This window comes from Eptesicus fuscus, chromosome 15 (genome assembly GCF_027574615.1).
Source record: "Eptesicus fuscus isolate TK198812 chromosome 15, DD_ASM_mEF_20220401, whole genome shotgun sequence".
NCBI lineage: Eukaryota > Metazoa > Chordata > Mammalia > Chiroptera > Vespertilionidae > Eptesicus > Eptesicus fuscus.
The window spans coordinates 17,537,194-17,561,681 of NC_072487.1; the positions used below are offsets into that span (position 1 = coordinate 17,537,194).

At 37.9% G+C, this 24,488-nt stretch overlaps 1 protein-coding gene across 1 annotated transcript in view; it reads right to left on the minus strand.

Annotated features, from left to right (window-relative positions):
- FOCAD (focadhesin) overlaps nucleotides 1-24,488 on the minus strand; it is a 243,842-nt gene that overhangs the window by 127,617 nt on the left and 91,737 nt on the right. Inside the window, exons 11-14 of the mRNA XM_008145042.3 lie at nucleotides 21,573-21,677; nucleotides 21,065-21,166; nucleotides 20,398-20,528; nucleotides 18,418-18,544 (exon numbers count right to left, since the gene is read on the minus strand). Coding sequence (XP_008143264.2) covers nucleotides 18,418-18,544; nucleotides 20,398-20,528; nucleotides 21,065-21,166; nucleotides 21,573-21,677 — 465 coding nt within the window. The remainder of the gene's footprint in view (nucleotides 1-18,417; nucleotides 18,545-20,397; nucleotides 20,529-21,064; nucleotides 21,167-21,572; nucleotides 21,678-24,488) is intronic.

The following is a 24,488-nucleotide window of genomic DNA, read 5'->3' on the forward strand; positions in this document are numbered from 1 at the left end:
CTTCATACCCAGTAAGGACAGTTAACAAATGTTGGCAAGAATATGGAAAAATGGAAACTCTTACACCATTGCTGGTATGTAATATAAAATGGTATATCCACTAGGAAAAAAACTAGTTTGGCAATTCCTTGAAAAGTTAAAAACAGACTTGTCATATGACCCAAAAATTCCATTCCTGCATAATCCAGGATAATATCCCCATCGCAAGATTCTTAGCGTAATCGCATGTGCAAAGTCCCCTTTATTACATAAGGGTAACATCCACAGGCTCCAGAGATTAGGACCTGGGTAGCTTTGGGGGCCATTATTCAGCTCACCACAGTAATGGTTTAAAATATTCTGGCATTTGATAATGGTGGTCAATGTACAACTTTGTGAATATACTAAAAAATCACTGAATTGTACACTTTAAAAAGAGTGAACTTTATGATATGTGAATTACATCTCAATTCTGTTATTTTCTTAAGATACTGCTGTCAGAAAAATACAGCTATTACATGGCTCGAAAATAAAAAAGAAAGACAATTTGTGTGTAGTTGTGCTTAGGCATAATTTGAAGAACAAAGAAATTCCACAAAGCTGAGGTGAGCAGTGCTTCAGACAAGGCTTTCAACAATCTGCACCTGAAATCAGCATGTCTAATAAAATGATGGAACTAAATATATCTCCTATAAATTCATGTCACTGATATCCATAAACTGCAATGGCCAGCCATTTTCTGTGAGAGGGGAGGTGATGCTACAACTAGACTTCACTGGGGACTCCCACCTTCCTTTAGGACCCCTGGTCTGCTTACAGGTGACACATGATCATCTGATGGAAGTGTAAGTAAAGAAGCCATCAATCCATATATTAAATGTAATTAAGGCTTAACTTCTCTCTTTTTAAGATAAATAAGTATTCTAATATTTTCCTCCCACACCACATGCGTGGACTTACACACAGTTCGCTTTAGAGACTGCTGCTCTTGACAATGGCCTCAAACTTCACTGCACATCAGTGTCTCTGGGGAACTCGGCTAAAAGTAGACAGCCTAAGCCCGTGGTCGGCAAACTGCAGCTCGCGAGCCACATGCGGCTCTTTGGCCCCTTGAGTGTGGCTCTTCCACAAAATGCCACGGCCTGGGCGAGTCTATTTTGAAGAAGTGGCATTAGAAGAAGTTTAAGTTTAAAAAATTTGGCTCTCAAAAGAAATTTCAATCGTTGTACTGTTGATATTTGGCTCTGTTGATTTATGAGTTTGCCGACCACTGGCCTAAGCTTCATCTCTAGAGGCTCTAAGTCAGAAGCACACGCTATCCCCAAACTTTGGAAGACCCTACTCTACACACTAGAAATCAATGCCATTCATTTTTCTTTGAAGTCCATAATTTAGAGGTAGTAGCTGAGCCAAACAAGTGAAAAAAAGAAAATACACTCCAACTGAAGTTGTAAGTGTAACAGAAAGAAATAAGGTCAACGGCATTCTTTCGTTTGACCTGTATTTCAAACAAAGCTATATGTCCCTGTCATATGTTTAAGTAAATTGCTCAAATGACCACTTACATAAGTAGAGGGAATATGCCGTGGCTCTAAAGCAAAAAGAATGGTACTCATGAGAACATCTGACTCGTACCCCTGAATTAGAACCTAGGACAATACATTCCACCAGGCTATTGTGAGAAGAATTAGGTCCAGCTTTTAATAAAGCTCAAAAACCAGACAAGGCCTATATTGCATGAAGTCATCTAAATCATAAAGATAAGTAATGTGTATTTAACCCACGAAAAGGCGTTAGAATAACATCCAACTAATAATACAGTCCACAGACTAATGAATCCTTTTAGGTCAACTATGAAAAGTCTCTCAAGCTTGAAACTAAATGACCTTAAAACCAAATGCGGATATTATCATTTTTAAATACTACTGCTGGATTTGTGTGCTTGTTGGAGAGGCATTCTGAGTAATTTGGCACCTATGTAAAGACTTATCAAATTCTTGCTGTTTTAATGCCAAATATTTCCTAAGCACTGCCTTTTACTAACAAGTGATTTTAGTCACCCTCTCAAGGTAAAATCTAATTTGGAAACATTAGTGTTTCCAGAAATGAGTCTCTTAGTGATATTTTATCCTAGGCCAAGAGAAGATGAGATACATATGTTTTTATCAGCACATTTATATAGTAGGAGATGAGCTTAAATACCTCAGGTAATTCCATTTTTTGATAAAAAGGTTAATTCTAGGTCAGTTAGGGATATATCCCTATATACTAAATAAAATATTTTAAAAGACTTATTAATTTCTTGGAAGGTATCAAAATAATGCTTTCAATCAGATCACAAGATCCATAAAAGCTTTCAAACCATTGATGCCACTTAGTCTACTATCCCATTTACACCCCCACCCCAAAGAAAAACCACCTCTTGTATAAGCTTAAACCAATATATTTTTTTTCCACTGGAATTTCAGAAAGGCACACAATTAGCATCATTTTAGTCATGTCATTATTTCCAGCTCAGTGGCATTTATTCAGATGAGCACAGTTTGCAACCTCAGAGCCCAGCTCTTCTGATGTTAACTGGCATCATTAAAACCTCCCAGTGTCCAATTCGTTTGATCTTTAAAAGAATGCCCTGGGTTTGTGACTGAGAGCCGGAAACTCCTGGCTAAAAACCTCGAATAGCATTCACGCTCGGTCACAAACTACTCACATCAGTTAATAATCCTCAGAGACCACGATTCCAATTCCAGAGAGAAAGCTTTTCACATAAACATTATTTAAGCACCAAAGAAACAGAAAATTGGATTAAAATAAGGTACAGGAGGCATGAGAAGCTCCTAAATGTTATAACTTTAAAAGCTGAGGTTGTAAGTTTTTCAGAGTAGAGTATCTTTAAAGAGCATAGCAAATCTGAGTATGGAAAAGGGCAAATAGCAGAGGAAAGAGGTTTGAAGTATAAAAGCAAAAACAAGAAATGGTGACATTGCAAGATCTTCAATTTAAAATTTTCTATGTTAAGTTTTGATCTGGTGCTCAACTTCAGATGATCTTCAAAAGCTTTCTTTAAAAAAAAATTAAAAACAACCAGTTAAAGAATAGCGGGAAGCTTAATTCTTCTCTATTTAAAGAAAAAAACACACACCATATCTTTATTTTCCCACACATTTCACACATGGATATGTGTGAATACTATTCCATTATACAAACATATTACAGTCAGTTAAAATTTTATTTAGAAAAATGAAAAAACATTTAAAACCATATTTTAGAATCTACTTACAGAATGACAAAGTAAATGTTATAAGATCCACAAATGTTTAATAATAGGCAAGTTCCTGCTGTCCTTTTAAAGTTAAAAATAAGGCCAAACTACAACTTTCAACTGCAAAGAGTCATTGTGGCATATAAAAAGCTCAGCATGGAAATAGATTCAACAAATGTAGAAAAAGCGTTTTCATGCCCAAGAAGAATTGAAGGCATCAAAAAACATGTCCCAACTGCAAATAACATAGAGCTCAGTTCAAATAGACCAGCAAATTCCTTCTCTAATGCATAGCAAATTAAACTTAATCAACTCCTCTGCAAGGTTGAACAGGCAATCCACCTTTAAAAGTCCCCACAGACAAAACATAAGAACAACAAAAGAGGTTCCGGAGTGTAATAAATACTGAATCCACAGTAGGCGACAGAATCCGTACTGTACACAGCTGAGAAACCCTGCCATGGCACAATGGATCACATTTCCATATTAAATTATGTTTATCACGCTGAAAAAATGCTTCAACAACATACAGGATTCCTATTGGCCATTTCTATACCACACTCACTCCCTAAAACCTTCCAAACCTGCTGCGTGCCATTGAAAATCATTCCCACCCCACAGTGCTCAGAGGGAGCCGCCAGACAAAGGGTTGGGATGATGGGAGAGGGCAGGGACAACTACCTTCCCCCGGGACTTCAGAAAATAAATCAATACAAAAGGGTAGAATAGCCAAAACATAACCTTGGCATAGGGTATTTCCGGGAAAATTGCTGCTGTGACAAATGGCCCGAAGTGAACTCTTCCAGCGGTCAACAATCTGCAGGAAGGGCCCTCCCCTCCTTATCTGTCGCTCAATTGTACAATACGCCACTTTGAAAATATAACACCCTCTTGGAGCTGGGCAAGATGAAAGAGCTTTTCTTCAGGGGCCCGCAACGCCTATTAATTTTTGCTACAACAGACTCACAGCTGATTAAGAAAACAGAGGGTTAGCACTGCCTCCCGTCCCCATCTCAAGACTTGAGAGGAGATGTTAAAAGTGAGCGAGTCCTTCCTTTCACTGCGGTGTACTGAATTTCATTTCTGCACACACCACAAGCTGTTTCTCCTCCAACCACTGGCCATGTGCTCACCCTGGAAGTTCTTTTCCTCTTGGAGACGGCAATAGTAAGGTTACTAGATGCCTATGTAGTTACAGAATCATCTTTCCAAATTATTGTGACTCATTCATTCATCACCACGCACAGGGTTAGAAATCAATGACTGAAGGAGCAAAACTTAAACTGTCCCCAAAGTATATTCACACTTTTATCACAGTTGGTGAGGCAACATGACGGAGTGGGAAAAGCACAGGAATTACAGTTAAACCAAAGAGCACTCAAATCCCCATGTGACCACGTTTCTACGTCGACTGGATGTTAGACTTCCTATACCTATCAGCAAATATCACCTATATTACAAGATTTTTGTGAAATCTAATATCAGATATTATGGTAACCGGGTAACCAGCATGAAAAATTGTAGCTTTTATAGTTTTGGTGTTTTAAAGTATAACATGCTGTAAAAAGTATTGATCTTAATTATGCAGTCTGGTGAATTCAGACAGATGTACATGCTGTTGTAACCACCACCCTAATCAAGATGTGACCATAGACGAGAATATGTTTGTATATTTTCAGAAAACAACTCCGAGACATGTGGATTCCTGCAACAGAGAGGAATTGACAGGAATGCTCCAGCCATGAAGTCAGAAGAGAAACAGTCCAGAGATGGAAGACGCTGATGATGCCTTGCCATACTAGCAGTCAGCAGATGTGCGTCACTGCAGATTGCCCAGGACCAAACCAGAGAGGGTCGGACCAGCATTACCACCATTTGTCCACCATCCAGAACTGAAATATCATTGCTGTTATGAACACATAAACAACTGTTAGACATAGAAATCGGGACTCAAAAGAACTGTTGGCCCAGAAAGAAACTCACTATAGACTGATTCATTTGCCTCTCAGCATAACCATTATTGCTTGTCTCATTTTCGGTTCCTATAAGTGTATTCCTAGTATCACACGAGCTCACTCATCTAGGGGAAAAGATGAACAACATAGACTGAAGATCAAGAACAGCATTGATCAGACTGTCAGACCTCAGAGGGAAGGTAGGGGAGGGTGGGGACAAGGGAGATAGATCAACCAAAGGACTTGTGTGCTTGCATATAAGCCTAACCAGTGATCACGGACAACAGGGGGAGGGGGGCTTGTGTGTGTGGGGGTTTGGAATGGGAATGGGGGGGGGGTTGATGACAAATATGTGATACCTTAATCAATAAAGTAATTAAAAAAAAAAAGATGTGACCATAGAGATAAAATGTGAGCCACATGTGCAATTTTAAATTTTCTAGTAGCCACACTTTTTAAAAAGTAAAAAAAAGACAAATGAAATTAATTTGAATATGTTTTATTTAACCCAATATGTCCAAAATATTAGCATTTCAATATGTAATTGATTTTAAAATATTATAAGATACTAGTGGCCCGGTGCACGAAATTCGTGCACGGGAAGGGGGTGTCCCTCAGCCCGGCCTGCACCCTCTCTAATCTGGGACCCCTCAGGGGATGTCCGACTGCCAGTTTAGGCCCGATCCTAAACAACATAAAATAGTCATGGCCCCATTACAATGCAATCTGGGACTGCTGGCTCCTAACTGCTCACCTGCCTCCAGCCTGATTCTGCTAACTGCTCTCCCCTGCCAGCCCGATCACTCCTAACTGCCTCTGCCTTGGCCCCGCCACCAGGGCTTTGTCCGGAAGGACGTCTGGTCTAATTAGCATATTACCCTTTTATTAGTGTAGATTTTACATTTTATTTGTACTACGGCTTTGTTGGTGAAGTTTACACTTACAGCACATCAATTTGAACTGGCCAGAGTGCAGGGGCTGATTAGCCACATGTGGCTGGCAGCTCCTACACTGGTCAGTAGAGACCACAGTCCAGAAAATTCCCCATGCCCCTTTCTAGTCTATGCCCTTCTCCTCAACCATCAACCACTATTTGGATTTCTACCTCCATAGATAGATTTTTGCCTATTCTTGAATTCCATAAAAATGTAATGTATGAATTTTTTTGTGACTGCCTTCTTCCACGGAGCATGTTTCTGAGATTCATCCTTATTGTTGCAAATAGCACGCAATCCCTTTTACTTCTAAAGAGTATTCCACAGTATGAATACATGCAACTTATTTACCCGTTGACCAGCTGATGGACATTTGGGTTGTTTCCAAAAATGCTATCATTAATAAAGCTGAAAGGAAAAGTCTTATTTTGTGGACATGTTTTCATTTACTATGGTAAACATCTAGAATTAGAAATGTTGCATAAGGTAGGTTTATGTTCAGCTTTATAAGAAACTACCAAATACTTTGCCAAGATGGTTATATTATATTACTGATTACTGACAGCAGTGCATCCAATTACTTCACATCTTCTACAACATGTAGTATTGTCAGTTTTTTTCATTTTAGTGATTCCAATGGTGTATAAATTTCCTAATGATCAACAATGTGACTTTTTTTTTTCATTTGTTTACTAGCCATATAACATCTTTGTTGAAGAATGGTTTGGAAAGATGAAGGGCAAGTTGTTACGAAGGCAAACTGAGATTGCTTACACAAAATTATTTCTAATGTTAAAATAAAGAACACACTTGCAAAGGCCAGCTGGGCCAGCAGACAATGCACACCTGGAAGCGAGGGGACGCCAGCAATGAGAGCACACACTCATCCGCACGGAGCGACAAACTGCTACACAGCACCAAGTGGTCACGGGCTTTTTTCATGTGTAAAAGCAGCCCAGGTACTTCCTGGTTCACCGAGAGAGGATTGACCTCGGTATTTTTACCTTAATTAATACTAGAATTAACCTAAAATTGTAATCCTATGATAATCAAACAAAATAGGCCATACGTTTTCACACTTTGATTTATATATATGTTGGTGGGTTTTAGGAGGAGAAACATCCTCAGTATGGCAAACATCAAACCATTCAGGATTGCTCCTGATTACTGGTCAAACATGGCATCTGTGAAGACAAAGCTTGGCGATCCACCAAAGGCAGGTGACAAAATAGTTTTGAGTGGCAAGGCAACAGTGTCCCAGATAAAGTTGGAAACAAACAATTGGTCAGGGCACCTCCCCTTTCCTCTGTCCTAATGATTCTCTTCTATGACCGAATATATGCTATTGTATTCTTATTCTTCCTCAGCATATACATGTTCGTTTTGAGTAACAGTGAAGGCAACAGCTAACAATACTTCATAGCAATGCCTACCTCATAGTATCTGCATTATTTGGGGAGAGCAGAGAAAGGTGGATGCTGGGCAAACGTAAAGCAGTACAGCTGCTTTGGAAAACGGTCTGGCAGTTCCTCCAATAGTTAAACACTGAGTTATATCATCCAGCAATCCCACTCTTAGATATACACCCAGGAAAAATTAAACATGTGTCCCATACAAGAAGTTGCACATGAATGTTCACAGCAGCATTATTTATAATAGCCCCCCAGTGGGGACAGCCCAAATGTCCATCAACTGAAGAACAGATGAATAAAATGTGGAATAGTCCTACAATGAGACATTTGTCAGCCATAAAAAAGAATGAAATGCTGATACATGCTACAACATAGATGAACCTTGAAAACATTATGCTAAGTGAAAGAAACCAGACACCAGAGGCCACATATTGTATGACTCCATTTATACGAAATGTTCGAGCAGGCACATCCATACAGACATAAAATAGATTACCGGTTCCCTAGGGCTGCAGGGCATGGAGAGTGTGGGGTTTCTTTTGGGGGTAGTGAAAATGTTCTGAAATGGATTGTGGTGATGGATGTATAACTCTGAGTATTCAAAAAGCCACTGAATTATACACTTTAAATGGGTGAGTTGTAAGATACGTGAGTTTTCTCTCAATACAGCTGTTCACATAAACAAGAAAGAAAAACTAAAGGTACTGGCAAGCCACAGAGCCTCTCTCTTCTCCCACATATTGTTTTTCTCTGCTGCTTGGGGTAGAGAGAAATATTCCTTTGATGACTATGTCTGTCCTCTGCACTATTTCTGAATTTCAAATATACTTAGTGCGCTTAACACAACGTTCTCCCCTACTGGACTGTGAGTTCACAGAAGCCAAAAATGTCTGAGAAATCTTTTCATCCAGAAGAGGGGCTTGCACAGCCTGGCTTGTATTTTCAGTATTTTTATGCTGAGGTTACGTTTTTTGTGTTCTGCCTAGGGTGTCCTAGCCTATGTGAGCTGTTGCAGTGGACACGGGGCTTGAGGGGGAATTTGCACCGTGTCCCTTTCCAGGCTCTCCTCACCACCTCTGCTCATCAGAGGATGAATAAATGACAATTTGGCTGAACACTTCTGAAAGGCTGCCAAACTTTCTACTTGAACATCTCCTGAAACAGACAATAGACTGTATGAAATAAATAGGATCCCTTTGAAACTTATAACTCATAAATCTATAAAGCAAAAAAGTGACAAAACACATTTTAAAAGTATAAAATAAAAGCAAAAGAACACACCAAAAAAAAACACAAAAAACGCTGGCATGGATTTAAATATGATCTCTAGATGAATTTTAAAAGCACTCATAATACACAAATGACTTAAAAATAAAATGAATAAAAATATACTTAACTTTTTAACAATTTTTACTTAAAAATCTATAGTGGAGTGAATTACCACCTATTCTTCTTTATTAATAACTAGAGGCCCGGTGCACAAAATTTGTGCACTGTGTGTGTGTGTGTGTGTGTGTGTGTGTGTGTGTGTGGTGGTGTCCCTCAGCCTGGTCTGTGCCCTCTCGCAGTCCAGAACCCCTTGGGGGATGTCCACCCTCGCAACCCAGGATTCCTCACTCCTTACCACCAGCCCTCTTGCTGCTCTTTACCACTTGACTCCCTGCTCCTTAGTGCTGCCATGGAGGCGGGAGAGGCTCCTGCCACCACTGCTGCGCTCACCAGCCATGAGCCAGGCTTCTGGCTGAGCTGAGCGGCGCTCCCCCTGTGGGAGTGCACTGACCACCAGGGGGCAGCTCCTGCTTTGAGCATCTGCTCCCTGGTGGTCAGTGCTCATCACAGTGACCAGTCATTCTGCTGTAATGGTCGCTTAGGCTTTTATTATACAGATCCTCCCAAAAGCTAAACCTACACAGGACAAAGTCACTGTGAGTAAAGAACATTCTAGTTAATAACAGCTTGTATTCATTGGATAGAAGGGATTCTGGATTCCAGTAATAAGCAGAATTATCATAAGAAGAAAAGTTCCCTAGACTCAATGAAGTAGTGACACAACTGAATTGTTCTCAGTAGTAACAAATAATACTGCCAGAAACTTGGATATAAATTACTACATTATACCTCTCTTTCATGCTCAGGTAAGCATGGAAAGTTATTAAAAATTAATAATAACCTAACTATTTAATAAAACCATATCCTTAAAACCCTGAAATATTTAGCTCAAGAAAATAATCCAAAAGAAAAGAAAAACTTTACATATGTAATTACTTTTTAAACTATTGAATATATGAAGAGAAAAATGGGAACTAACTTAGAAATCCAATAAGAAATAAATTATTTTTTTTAATCCAATAAGAAATAAATTATTATTATTACCTATGATACTTTCACTCAATGGAAATAAGCATGCCATTAAAATTTGTATCAAATAGAAAATCTTTATAGCACAATACAGAGAAGATGAAAATTGTAAAAATGTATGCATAAAACATACAATAGGAAGAGATATAGAAAAATTAAAATGGCGTTGTGAGACGTATGGTAAGAAATACTAAAACAATAAAATGTCTTTAAAAGAGGCATGAAATCATTTTATGCATCTTTAAAATATAAAATATAAGCCATAAAAACACTGAAAATTAATTGATTTTAGCTTAAAACATCTTCTTCATTAGGATCTTTATGTAGAGCCTAAATAATGTAAAATCTCATGCATTATCCAATTACAAAGGAAATGGAGAAGGAAAAGTATGAGTCAAGAGTACAAGCATTATGCTCACTGAGACTTCTTCAATAACACAACATTACATGGTGGACTAAACACAAACATTGTGATAGCATGTATATCACCTCTCAAAAAAGCTGTATTAAAACAACATAGTGATTAAGAAATTGACTTTGAATTTAGACAGACCTGAGTTTAAATCCTGACTCTACCATCTTTTAACTGAATGACTTTGAGCAATTATTTAATCTCTATCAGTCTCCAAGAAGAAAATATCACAGACAGGGTATTTTAGTAAGATTAAATGAGATAATAAATATAATAACATAGTACATAGTGCTTAAAATATAGAAAGCACTCAGTAAATCAATAGGTACTTACTACTATTATTAAAACATCTTTAATAATTCTACAGGTAAAAGCATTCCACTAATTTCATATGAAAATGAAGAAAAATGTTACACATGGACAAAGTATCAAAGTAGAATATATGTGTCTTTATTGGAGCTTCGGTATGGTTTGATAAGCTCTTTGTAATAAAAGGCCCATAAAAGATACACACACAAACTCATTATTTCCTTTCCTTAGAAACATGAGGATAATATTGTTTTACTAATCATTCCTGTAGAAATGAAATGTAACTTAGCTGACCAGGGAAATTAAAAGCAATGAAGGAGAGAATATTTAACTATCCGAATTTCTCCAAAAAGATATATAAGTGGCAAAAAAACACAGGAAAAGATGCTCAAAATCATTAGTCAGCAGGAAAATGCAAATCAAAGCCACATGAGATACTACTTTACACTCACTAAAATGATCACCTTTTCTTTTTCTTTTCTTTTTTAAAGCAGATAATAGCAAGTGTTGCTGGGGATGGGGAGAAATTAGAACCTGCATATACTGCTGGTAGGAATGTAAAATGGCACAGCCACTTTAAAGAGAGTTCTGTATGTTCTTTAAATGGTTAAACATAGAGGAACTCTATGATCCAGCAATTCCATTCCTAGATTATACCCCTTAAAAATGAAAACATATATCCAAGCAAAACCTGTACATAAATGTTCATAGCAGTATTACTCATAATAGTAAAAAATAGAAAAAAATGCCCATCAACTGATGAATGAATAAATAAAATGTAGGATAAACAGGTGGAACATTATTCGATCATAAAAAGAAATGAAGTATTGGTACATGCTACAACATTGAACCTTGAAGACATGTTAAGTGAAATAAGCCAGTCCCAAAAGATAACATATTATACGATTCCACTTATAGAAAATGTCCAGACTAGGCAAATCCATGGAGACAAAATTAGAATAGTGATTGCCTATGGCTAGTAGGGGCTTGGGGATTTGAAGGGGGCAGCTAAAGGGCACAGGATTTGGGGTGGTGGTGGTGATAAAAATGCTCTAAAATTGATTGTGGTGATGACTCCATAACTCTAAATATACTAAAACCATTAAGTTGTATACATGAAATGGATGATGTAAATGGTATGTGAATTATATCTCAGTAAAATTTTTTAAAATGAAAGAATATTGCTTCTCAGAACCATAACTTTGTATTAAGTAAAAAAATTAAATAAAATTAAGGCAAATGGGGCCAATGTGAGGATATGAGAAAGCTGAATGGCAAAAATAAAGAAAAGAATTCGAAGAACAAAGTTGGAGGGATCACAAGCTATATTACAAAGCTACTGTTCTCAAAACTGCCTGGTACTGGCACAGAACAGACATATAGACCAATGGAACAGAACAAAGAACCCAGAAATCCATCCAAGCCATTATGCTCAATTAATATTTGACAAAGGAGGCAAGAAAAAACAATGGAGTCAAGGCAGTCTCTTCAATAAATGGTGTTATGAAAATTGGACAGATACATGAAAAAAAAAAAGAAAAACAAAATAAAACACTAGACCACCAACTTACACCATACACAAAAATAAACTCAAAATGGATAAAGGACTTAAACATGAGATGAGAAACCATAAAAATCTTAGAAGAATCCATAGGCAGAGAAATTTCAGACGTATGTCATAGCATTATCTTTACCAATACAGCTCCAAGGACCATGGAAACTAAGGAGAAAATAAACAAATGGGACTACATCAAAATAAAAAGATTCTGCACAGCAAAAGAAACCAACAAAACAAAAAAGCCTATAGCATAGGAGAATATATTTGCCAATGTTATATCTGATAAAGGTTTAATCTCCAAAATTTCTAGAGAACTCATACACCTTAACAAAAGGAAAATAATCCAATCAAAAAATGGGCAAAGGGCCTAAATAGACACTTTTCAAAAGAGGACATACAGAAGGCCAAGAGACTTATGAAAACATGCTCAAAGTCACTAATCATCTGAGAGATGCAAATCAAAAGAATAATGAGGTACCATCTCACACCTGTCAGAATGGCTATCATCAACAAATCAACAAACGCCAAGTGTTGGTGAGGATGCGGAGAAAAAGGAACCCTCATGCACTGCTGGTGGGAATGCAGACTGGTGCAGCCACTGTGGAGAATGATATGGAGTTTCCTCAAAAAACTAAAAATGGAACTGCCATTTGACCCAGTGATCCCACTTCTAGGAATATATCCCAAGAAACTAGAAACACCAATCAAAGGATATATGCACCCCTATGTTCATAGCAGCACAATTCACCATAGCTAAGATTTGGAAACAGCCTAAATGACCATCAGCAGATGAGTGGATTAAAAAACTGTGGTACATCTACACAATGGAATACTACGCTGCTATAAAAAACAAGGAATTCTCACCATTTGCAGCAGCATGGATGGACCTAGAGAGCATTATGTTAAGTGAAATAAGCCAGGCAATGAAAGAAATATACCACATGATCTCCCTCATTTATGGAAAATAAAGAACATTATAACCTGATGAACAAAAAGATAGAGACAGAGGCAGTAAAGCACTGAACAGACTGTCAAATTACAGCGGGAAGGCTGAGGAGTGTTGGGGAGGGGGGAAAGAGATCAACCAAAGGACTTGCATGTATGCATATAAGCACACCAATGGACACAAGATACTGCGGGGTGGGATGAGGGCATGCGACAGGGGGTAGGGTAGGCTGGGGGAAGGTCAATGGGGGGGGGGGGGAGATATATGTACTACTATATGTAATTTAAAAAAAGAAAAAATTATCTTTGAATATGAAAAGCCCTCAGCTTGAAAATAAAACCTTTCAATACCCATATTTTTCAAGGAAGGAAGGCTCGGAATAACATTAGAACATTGGATTTGAAGAAGTCTTGTGTCTACTTTTCATTTATTAGCCATATGACCTTAAGAAAGAGACAAATTTCCAGAACCTCTGTTTTGTTTTTAGTTTAAAATGAATCCCCATATTACAAAATGTCCAAGTTCATATAAGGAATCCAAAAATATTAGCACTATTTTTAAGTACTTCAGCCTAAAAAAAAAATTTATGAAGTCCTGAATCAATATATCAATAGTATTAAAGAAAAGATAATTGAGAGTTCAACCAAAGGACCTGTATGCATGCATATAAGCCTATCCAACGGTTAAGTTCAACAGTGGATTGGGGCATGCGTGGGGAGAGGGGTGGGATGGGAATGGGGGGATGAGGACAAATATGTGACACCTTAATCAATAAAGAAATTAAAAAAAAAAAAAAAAAGAAAAGATAATTGAAAAGTTTCTCTTTTCCAATTCCAAAATGCCAAACTGCATTCTTGTCTTTACTGTCAACCAAGATTCCTAGATCTTTCTCCATTTTTTTTTTTTTTTTGACTAGTAAAGTAGCACCAAAAAAACCCACATATTATAAATACAATCTTGTCCGAGTTGGCCCTGAGGTGGAATCCATCCTTTCAGTCTCTGGAGACCATGATAAATGATTAAGCAGCAGTAATTGCAGGCTTAATCTGACCCTACCAAGGGCAAACAAATTTCATGATTGTGACTTTCAAAAATGAAGAGTCCATTGTCCATCTTTAGAAAGAGTTCTACTTTTCAAAAATACATATATTTTTACTTATTTCAGAGAGGAAGAGAGAGGGAGAGAGAGTGGAAACATTAATGATGAGAATACTGATTGACTGCCTCCTGCACGTCCTACTCTGGGGGTTGGGCCCACAACTTGGGGCCCCAACCATGACCTCCTGGTTTATAGGTCGACGCTCAACCACTGAGCCACGCCAGCTGGGCAAGAGCTCTACTTCTTATACAAAGGCAAGGATGGAAAAGCTCAGTAAAATCAAATTTTGTATGGTTTTCCAATTGAGGTATTTTCTTAAAGATAGGATTATTCAATTCATTTTCTTAAATTTACTGATTTTTCAAGTTTCATTATCTGAGGTTATCTTTCCATATTCTTAATTATATTTGATAGTCAGGGATCTAAAGAGCAATGGACAGATAAATCACTGCCAAATGCTGCAGGAAATAGACATAACTATGCTGAATATTTTCATTCTTGAAACTCTTGGCAGCCATTAACGCTTCACACATGAAGTCAATTAGAAGACAGAATAAACAGCCTCACAGAATGCATGCTGGCTTCTGTGGACAGCATGCTCGCAAAAACAAAAAACAAAAACACACTCAAAATATTAGCCCAAAATTAGTAAATGTGACCTGACAAGGGCCACTGAATTGAGAATATTTTACTTTAACACACATCACAGGACATAACAGCAGCAGTTTCCCAACTAATGAACACACACAAAGAAGCTTGGAAAGGCTTAAAACAGAAAGATATATGATTACCATCTAGGCCAAGCATGTCAAGCTCAAAGGCTAACACGGGCCAAATAAACGATCCGTGGGGCCCGCGGGCCGTGAGTTTGACATGCTTGATCTAGGCCAGTGGTCAGCAAACTGCGGCTCTCGAGTCACATGCGGCTCTCGAGCTGTGGTTTGCTGCTCTGTTGACTAATGAGTTTGCTGACCACTGATCTAGGCCATTGAGGGAGGATAGATTATTTCTACTTATTTAGATGAACAAAGTTATTCATTACCAAACATAAAAAAGAATATTTTTAAAATCAAAATTAACAGTTATGCAGTTGCAACTCAGGACTTTTGTAATATCTATAAGGAAAACATGATAAATAACACTTATCACCTTTAGTAAGATCAATAAAATAGTGGGTTCATCCTCTAGACAAAAAAAGAGATGATAAATAGGAGATAAGGAAATAAGTATTCCTTATAATAAAATGAAGTTAACTGATTGATGGTATTGCTTTAGGATTTATTAATGCTCATCTTATTACGAAAAAAAAAAAGATTTAAAGGGGATAGCATCTATTTGTTAGGAAGATAACATACTGAATTCTTATCTCATTTGCAACATTTCAGTTGAAGTTTCCGCTGAAAGCTCTCTACTTCTTATACTAAGGCAAGGATGGGAGAGCCTTGAATAAAAATATTACATTGAATGTGGATTTCATAACATTAAAAGAGGGAAGGAGTGGGGAGAGAGAAACACAATGAGAAAAAGAAATGCCTTTAATCTAGCAAAGAAAAGGATTATTGATGTATCAAAATAGGAATCTGCCTTTATTAAAGAAATACCTAGACATGACACTTCAATTCCTCTGGAGGACAGATGGAATGTGAGAAGTACTGTCCTTGCTGTAGGCTAAATGCTTCTATCCCCCCCAAATTCATATGTGGAAATCCTAATCCCCATGATGATGGTATTACGATCTTTGGGAGGTGATGAGGTCATGAGGGTAGAGTTTTCATGACGGGATTAGTGTCTTTGTAAAGAGACTTTGAGAGCTGCCTTGTGCCTTCTGCTGGGTGTGACTACAGTGAGAAGACAGCCGTTATGAGGACGGTGGCCTTCTATGAAACTGGAAGCACCCCTCCCACCCCCCCCAGCCACGGAATACGCCAGTGCCTGGATCGGGACTCCCCAGCCTCCAGAGCTGTGAGAAATAAATGTGTGTTGTCACGAAGCCATCCAGTTTATGTTATTTTTGTTGTAGTAGCCTAGATGGATTCAGACAGTATAATCGAGGTCTCAAAATTACCATTATGGGTAGTAGTTTGGGTTGGGGGAATGGATTCGGGGCTAAAAATTCAGTAATCCAAAGTGGTCTCCTTTAAGTATAGAAATAAGCACCAAAGAGCCCCAGCAGTGAAGGGATAGGAGACCATATGGAGAGAGAAATTAAGTCACTATCATTGTGTGAGTTTTAGGGGAAAGATTAAAAACCAAAAACCAAAACCACCTAAAGCCTTCCTGATGGCATTGATTATATCCAATTGTGTACCATTTTTCTGGGGCAAGTTCAACACTTAAAAAGCACCTCTATAGGCAGATATTACACTAAGTGTTTTTTTGTGTGTAATCGCATTTTATCTCAATTTGAAGAATCAGAGGCTCAGGGGGTTAAGTAAATTAGCCAAAGGAAACAGCTAGTAAATGCTATAGTCATGGGAAGTATCAGCCTGTAAAAGATGCTTTCTACCACATCAGGGAATGTTTTTCATATCTCTGGTACGAGCTACAATAAATATCTTAGAGAAATGGAATGAGAAAAAACAGCACCGCACTCTGAGGACATCTTATGCATTGATAAGCACCAATAGACAAGAGCCTTACAGAAACAGCAGAGGATGCATGAGGAACACAGTGGGACTGTAGGCACAATAAGACAAAATTACTATCTTTTTTTAGGGGGAAAAGTTAATTTTAGAAATAAGTTGATTTCTATTTAGAAAAAATAATAAAGAGAAATATTCCAAAATTATAATAGTGGCCATCTCTCGGAGATGAGTGTATAAAATTCTCCTCTCAAAGATTCTGTTAAAACCTCATTTAAAGACAAGGTTTTATGAAAACAATATAATTATTAAGGTGATACTTCCCAATTCTAGATGACTGACGGGAGCGGTAAAATACTAAGTCCTGGGTTATGCTGTAATAGTCCTCCACCGTGACACCTAAAACCTCCGCCAACGACTGGCACGGAAAACACTGCCCTCCGGGCACACAGCTCCAGCGCAGCGGCGGAGCTTACTGCCTGCTGAAATAAGCGTGTACCCAAAGAACGTTAGTTCATTCTCAGACCCGATCCTGAGGGAATATCTCACTGCCTCTGAGGCCTAGTTTCCTCATCTATAAAACGGTGTTCTAATCCCTACATTGCAGAGTTGTTGAAGAACATAAATGGAAAAGTGCTTAGCACAGGGACACGAACATCTGAACATTCAATACAGTCACTGCTTGTATTATTATATTGCATTCATTACTATCATATCAAGCATAATTACCACAAGCTGAAATAATTCTACTTAGCCTCTTTCTCTAATAAAGCACAATTGTGTAGGTAAGTTCACTCTGGCAAGAACCAAAGCGTGGTTAGTGAAGGATCACTGCTGTCATTACCGCATTTCTCCCAGCAGCAGAGACTCTCTGCCGGGCTGTCCTCTGTGAGTTGTCTGAAGTTCAGAAAATGAGTTAGAGCCTCAGTTCTAACGCCGGTGCATCCAAACGGATCACTAGAAAAGCAAGGCTCCTGAGCCAGTCTGCAAGCCAGCAGCAATTGTTGCTGGTTATGAAACGGCCACTAGCCCACCCCAATCTCTTCACCTTATCTGCTGGCAAAGCTCTCGAATCACGAAACTAAGAAGCCAATGTATTCAAGCATTCTCCTATAAGCATAACTTTCCCTTCTATATGAACAGAAATAAGTAAGAGAATAAATAATTCTCTAGAGAATGTCTGCATAACCAGATGTGTCAAGTCTCCCCTCTACAAAGAATGGGTGAAGCCGAAACCGGTTTGGCTCAGTGGATAGAGCGTTGGCCTGCGGACTGAAAGGTCCCAGGTTCGATTCCAGTCAAGGGCATGTACCTTGGTTGCGGGCACATCCCCGGTAGGGGGTGTGCAGGAGGCAGCTGGTCGATGTTTCTCTCTCATCGATGTTTCTAGCTCTCTATCCCTCTCCCTTCCTCTCTGTAAAAAAAAAATCAATAATAAAAAAAAAAAGAATGGGTGAAGTAGAAGGTCTTGCTTCATTCTTTTAACCAGAAATCTCTGGGAATGAATATCCAAACTTTCAGTTACTCGAATCTCATCTTATATCCTTGTAACCAATATACCTTGTAAATTCTTTTCTTCAAAAGTATACAAGCCAATTCAAAGAGCCTACCTCGGCTTGGCAGAGTGCATGGAGACCTTGCAACACCAGGGCTGCTGGGGTGGCCTGATCGGGCTTGGTGCACTCGTTCAGCACCTGGGAAATGGCGGCCAGCATGTCTGCACCGTGCTGATAGGGCCTGCAGGGAACGGCAGTTCAGAAAGAGAGCACAGCCAGAGAGCTCTGTTACCATCTCCTGGTCTTTTGTCTGAACAAAAAGCATTGAAGCTTGTCTTTACCCTTCTGCCTCCTAAATATTGACCCTCAAATAACAACACCATGTATTTTTCTTCAAAGATTGTCATTTTTGCTCTAATTTAAGGCTCATTTTTGATATAGAAATATGATCCCAAAAGGAAGACACTTCTTAAATAGTATTCTCCCTAAATCAGAAATGTCTGAGCTGACAAAATTTCCAGCGTATCAATAGTGAAAAGAACTGACTTACCTTAGTGAGATTATCAGTAAGAAGAGAGCTACGCCTGCCCAGAAGTTGCTCTGGTATCAGACACTGACTACAAAAGCAGTCAGTACTCGGGGTCGGAAGGTGATTTATGATCGTAGTGATGCTAACTGAAGAGGCTATACCTATTACACAATGTGACGATGATGATGATGATGATGATGATAATATGAATTATAACTGTCAGAGCATCTACCCAAGCACAGTATTGAATTCACTCACTCTCTCTCCTTCCTTCCCCCTCTGCTCGATTCCACATATGTTGTGCTATCAGCAGAAGGCTTTTAACTCAGATCATCCTCTGCATTACTTATAACCCTTCAGTGATATAATACTGTTCTCTAATTGACGAAATATCAATTGGTGAAATTGCCTGACTGGAATTCTATTGCTTTTCTGTCCTGACAAACAGAAATCATTTTCCAAAACTGGAAAAGCTGATGGATCTTGAAGTGGTAACTTACAGGAGCACTGAATAAGTTCTCAAAAGACTCGCTCCCGAGCTGCAGCTTTACGAATGCCAAAGTGCACTGTCAGATAGTAATCTCTCACCTCTAAAACGTTTCCCATGCCAATACCCCTAGAGCATCCAGACTCTCAGGTCTTGTGTTACATTTGCGTAACTTTTAGACTGAGGTCATCTTTGTATTTGCAAAAGGCTGAGGCTTAGAAGAGATGCAGAAATGCTAGGCTTCGATATAGTCTGATCCGAGATTTTTCTTGAAACACTCAATACGGTCCCCTGGGCCAGTGAACAGTATGTGGGCCAACCCATTCATTGCACAACTTTAGGAAGTACCATTCATGGTGTCATTACGGACAAAAATGAGATATGCCCCCCGTAATTCTATAGTGCAGAGGCGACACATATGGAATTGCAGGATTACAACTCATTTTAAATGTCTCAAATCTATTTCCTCCCTAAATATTTTTACCTTACTCTACCCAGAAAAAAACACTGGAGCTTTGCTTGGTGCTATTGCAGTCATGTCCCCTCCTATTTGTCAACCCATACTCTAGAACAGCAGGGTCATCTCCCGACTATCTTCATATCCTCCTAAACCCTAGAGCATACATGGGAATTCAAGATCATTTCCTTCCTTGTTGTAATTCCTAATAATTAATTCCGTGCAATGGGTCACAAACAAGGCCGTCTCTGTTAAAACTCTATGAAAATCAACACAACACTGGGAGAATATAAGGACAATTGGACTACAGTCCACTGCTTAGGTCACAGGGATTTATATAAGGAAAAATAAAATACATAAACTCATATGCTTTAGTACAGTACTAAATTGCTATCCAGAAAAGGATATGAAAATCCTACAAAGCTAGATTAGATATAAGACATGCTTGCTTCTCAAAGTTATTTTCCAATCTTACTAAATTTTATAATCAGAAAACTTAAATTGAAAATTTATTCTTACTCAAATATATTCTACCATCTTTTCCTAGATTCTTGCTTGCAATAAAATAAATGCAAGATAATAAATCATGATACACATTCCCAAGGGGTAAGCACATCTTACCTTTGCTTACATATGTCTCTGATGGATGCTGCTTTAGCGATCAGTTTCTCCCACTGGACTTCCTTGCTCGTGGACAGAGAGGGTGCCTCGGACATGGCCATGAACCGCTGCAGTTCAGGATAGACACGATCCTAAAAAGATAAGTTCACAAAAAAAGGTAAATTTCCCAATTTGAGTTGAATAATCATTATTTCCTGTTATGCAGCATTTTTCTCTCCAAATCTCCCATTTGCATTGCAAATTATAATGTCTTTCTTCTAATCAGCAGGGAAGAATGCTGTTTTGATTGCTAGGGATTTTCTTACAGTCCCATGCACTGTTCATCTCATAAAACAAGAAAAAAAGTGGTTAAACCTCACCCTAATTACAAAGGCTGTAATCACTTATTATCATATTTTTATTACTTTCCCACAAAAACAGAAAAATAAATTTCAGAATCAAAGAAATAAGATTATTTTCTAGTCTCAATTTCTCTGAGTCAATCACAACTGACCGCATTACTGATCAGAAGCATCACAGTGAATCAAATTTCTCCAACGCAGTCACTGATGCCACACACTAATACTACTTATGTCAAAGCACTGCCATACATAATGACAACATCAGTTTTCTTTATTGAAGAAAACATGTTTAATACTTACTTACACAAGTGTGTATCTGAGCTCACCTGCTTTTCCCACAAAGATGTCAACAAGCGCAAAGTGACAGCTCTCAGTTGTGGAGTGGTTCCAAGAAGTTGGATTACTCGTAGAATTTGTCCTATGCACACCTAGGAAATAGTTTAAAATTTTAGGTTTCATAGATGTAAATGTAGATAATCCCCAGGTTACCAAAAGAATTAAAAGCCCCCCTCTTCATAAAATAAATACCTAAGTGGAAGTTTACTATAGTATTACCCATCTTCTCAAAGGTTGCAGGTAACTTTGAGAGGTTGGGTAGCAATCCCGGGAACATAAAGACCTTATTTCAGATAATAACCAATGGAAAAACTTGGCTATTAATTGATTTAAAAGAATTGCTCTTCAGATATTTTAATAAATACATTTGGCCCAACAAGGGGAGCAGTGATCACAGCAAAATTAAGGGCTCAAAATTTCATATACCGACCAAAATTCAATGTATTATTCATGACTCACTTTCTTTTATTCTTCAAGTAAATTGGATAATATACAAACCTTGTGAACACCAAGTGTAGGTAAAGTATATAAGATATCAATGTATAATGCAGGTTCTAGTGGTCTTCCCAATTTGAACATCAAAACTGGAATCAAATTTGGTACCTAAAGTGAATTTAAAGAAGATATTAATTATGCCTGATGAAGGAAATCAACCTGTAAAGCAATCACTACTTATTTTTATTCAAAAGGGTAATTTAAATATACTAGAGGCCCGGTACATGAAAGTTGTGTATTAAGGTGGGGGGTCCCTCAGCCCGGCCTGCACCCTCTCCAATCTGGGACCCTCGGGGGATGTCCAACTGCCGGTTTAGGCCCAATCGCACAGGGACATCCATCTCACAATCTGGGACAGCTGGCTCCTAACCGCTCACCTGCCTGCCTGCCTGATTGCCCCCTAACCACTCCCCTGCCAGTCTGATTGCCCCTAACTGCCCTCCCCTGCCAGCCTGATCGCCCCCTAACTGCTTGCTTCCCCTTGCCGGCCTGATCTCACCCCTAACCTAACTGCTTGCTCCCCGCCAGCCTGATCACCCCTAACTGCCTCTGCCTCGGACCCTGCCACCATGGCTTTGTCTGGAAGGAAGTCAGACATCTGGAAGATGTCTGGTCACCCAGTCTAATTAGCATATTACCCTTTTATTAGTATAGATATGAATTAGAAGACTAAGAAACAGTCAGTTAGCAATTTGTCGTTAATGGTAATTTTATAGTGCCACTAATATTCTATCCCTTTTATAATTAGCTGGTAGACACAAATTAAAAAAATGTTTTTTCTTAAGCAACTATGACATTACTCTAAGCAACACAAAACTAATTAAGATATATACTGCCCCAAAGAAATTTATAGTTCTAATGATCGGCTACACTTAGGATATAGAAATAAAGTAACTCCACATATTGAAATATTCAATTATGTTGTTCCAATATAAAATAATTAAAATCAGTTGTACTGTAAGGGGGGGTGTTAATAAGCAAGGTCCCCATTTCAATACATATGCATAACACAATAAAACAAAAAGAGCAATTCATTTATGGATCAAAAGACTTAATGATGTTAATTTAAGATAGTAATATTTCCCAAGTAGATCTATAGACTCAATGTAATGCCTACCAAAATCCCAACTGGCTTCTTTGGCAAAATTAAAGAAGTAATCCTAGAATTCATATGGAACAGAGAGGAAATCCAATAGCCAAAATAATCTTGAAAAATAAGAACAAAGCTTGAGAATTCAAAATCCCCAATTTCAAATTTGACTCTAAAGCCCAGGTAATCAAAATAGGGTGGTACTGGCATAAGAATATAAATACAGGTCAATGAAAAAACACTCTGATGTCATTAAATTAAAAATACTCAGATGTCAAAAGATACTATGAAGAAAAATGAAAAGACAACCCACAAAATAAGAGAAAATATTTGCTAATCATATATCCAATAAGGGGCTTCTATCTAGAATATATAAAGAATTCTTGTAACTCAATAAGAAAAGAACAAATAACCCAATTTTTAAAAGAGCAAAGAATCTTATTTCTCCAAAGAAGATAAATGGCCATTAAAAACAGAAAAAGAAACTCAGCCATCATTAGCCATGACATAAATAAAAATCAATACCAGAATGGTTTACTATTTCACACCCAATAGGATGCCTATAATAAAAAGCAAACAGACAATGGCAAGTGTTGGCAAGTATGTGGAGACCCTCAGACACTGCTAGTGGGAGTGTAAACTGGTACAAATACTTTGGAAAACAGTCTCAAATGGTTAAAAAGAATTACTGTATTATCTAGTAATTCTACTTCTAAGCACATACCAAAAAGAAAAACATGCATCCACACAATACATGGACATAATGTTCATAGCAGCATAATTCATAATAGCCAAACAGTAAAAACAACCCAAGTGTTCAACAGATGAACGAATAAATAAAATGTAGTCTAGCCATACAATGTAATGTTATTTGCCCATAAAAAGGAATAGTAATCAATATGGATGAAACTTGAAAACATTGTATAAAGTGAAATAAGCCAGTGACAAAAGACCACATATTGTATGATTCCATTTATATAAAATGTCCAGAATAGGGAAATATACAGAGACAGACAGTAATTGCTTAGGATGGGGCAGTGAAGGAAAAAATGGGGAATGATGACTAATGGGTACAAGGTTTCTTTGCTGAGGAGGGTGATAAAAATTTTCTCAAATTATAAGTAATCATGTTTGCATAATTCTGTAAATATACTAATAGTCATTGAATTGTACACTTTGATTGAATTATATGGAATGTGAATTATATCATAATTAAGATATTCTTTACTTTAAAAATTCAATTAAAAATTGAGTGAATACCTACTATGAGCAAAAAACTACTTGAGCATGCACAAAATTTTAGTTTCCATATAGTGCATTTTAGTTTTGTTGGCTAGAATTTGTTGAATTTTCTCTACCTGCTGTAATCTTAGAAAGCCTATTTCTTCTTAGCTTAGAAGGTATATACTTTAATTCAATTTCAAGGAGGAAAAACATCCTAACCCTACCACCAAAAAATGTAACAGTTAACAATTCATTCATTAATGAGCCTGACCATGTTATACCAGGGCGGCATTTAAAGATATGCATGTAATGGCTATAGACTCACAGCACAGCCAGATTTATGATTTTTAACAATTGCTGGTGCTCTGTTAGAACAGAAGTTCCATCATCCTCACCTTGAGCAAATGAGGGAAGACAAATTTTTTAATTGGCTTCTCATTCTCCATTTTAATTAAAAACAAAAGGTTATCTTGGATCGTCTGTGTGTCTCAATGAATTGCCCCTTCTGGGAAGAGCTCTACCCAGGCACTGACAGATTCTGAGTTCTGGGAAGGGCAAGCAGCACATTTAGTGGCATCTTATAAAATAACTTATGTAGTTGTGTG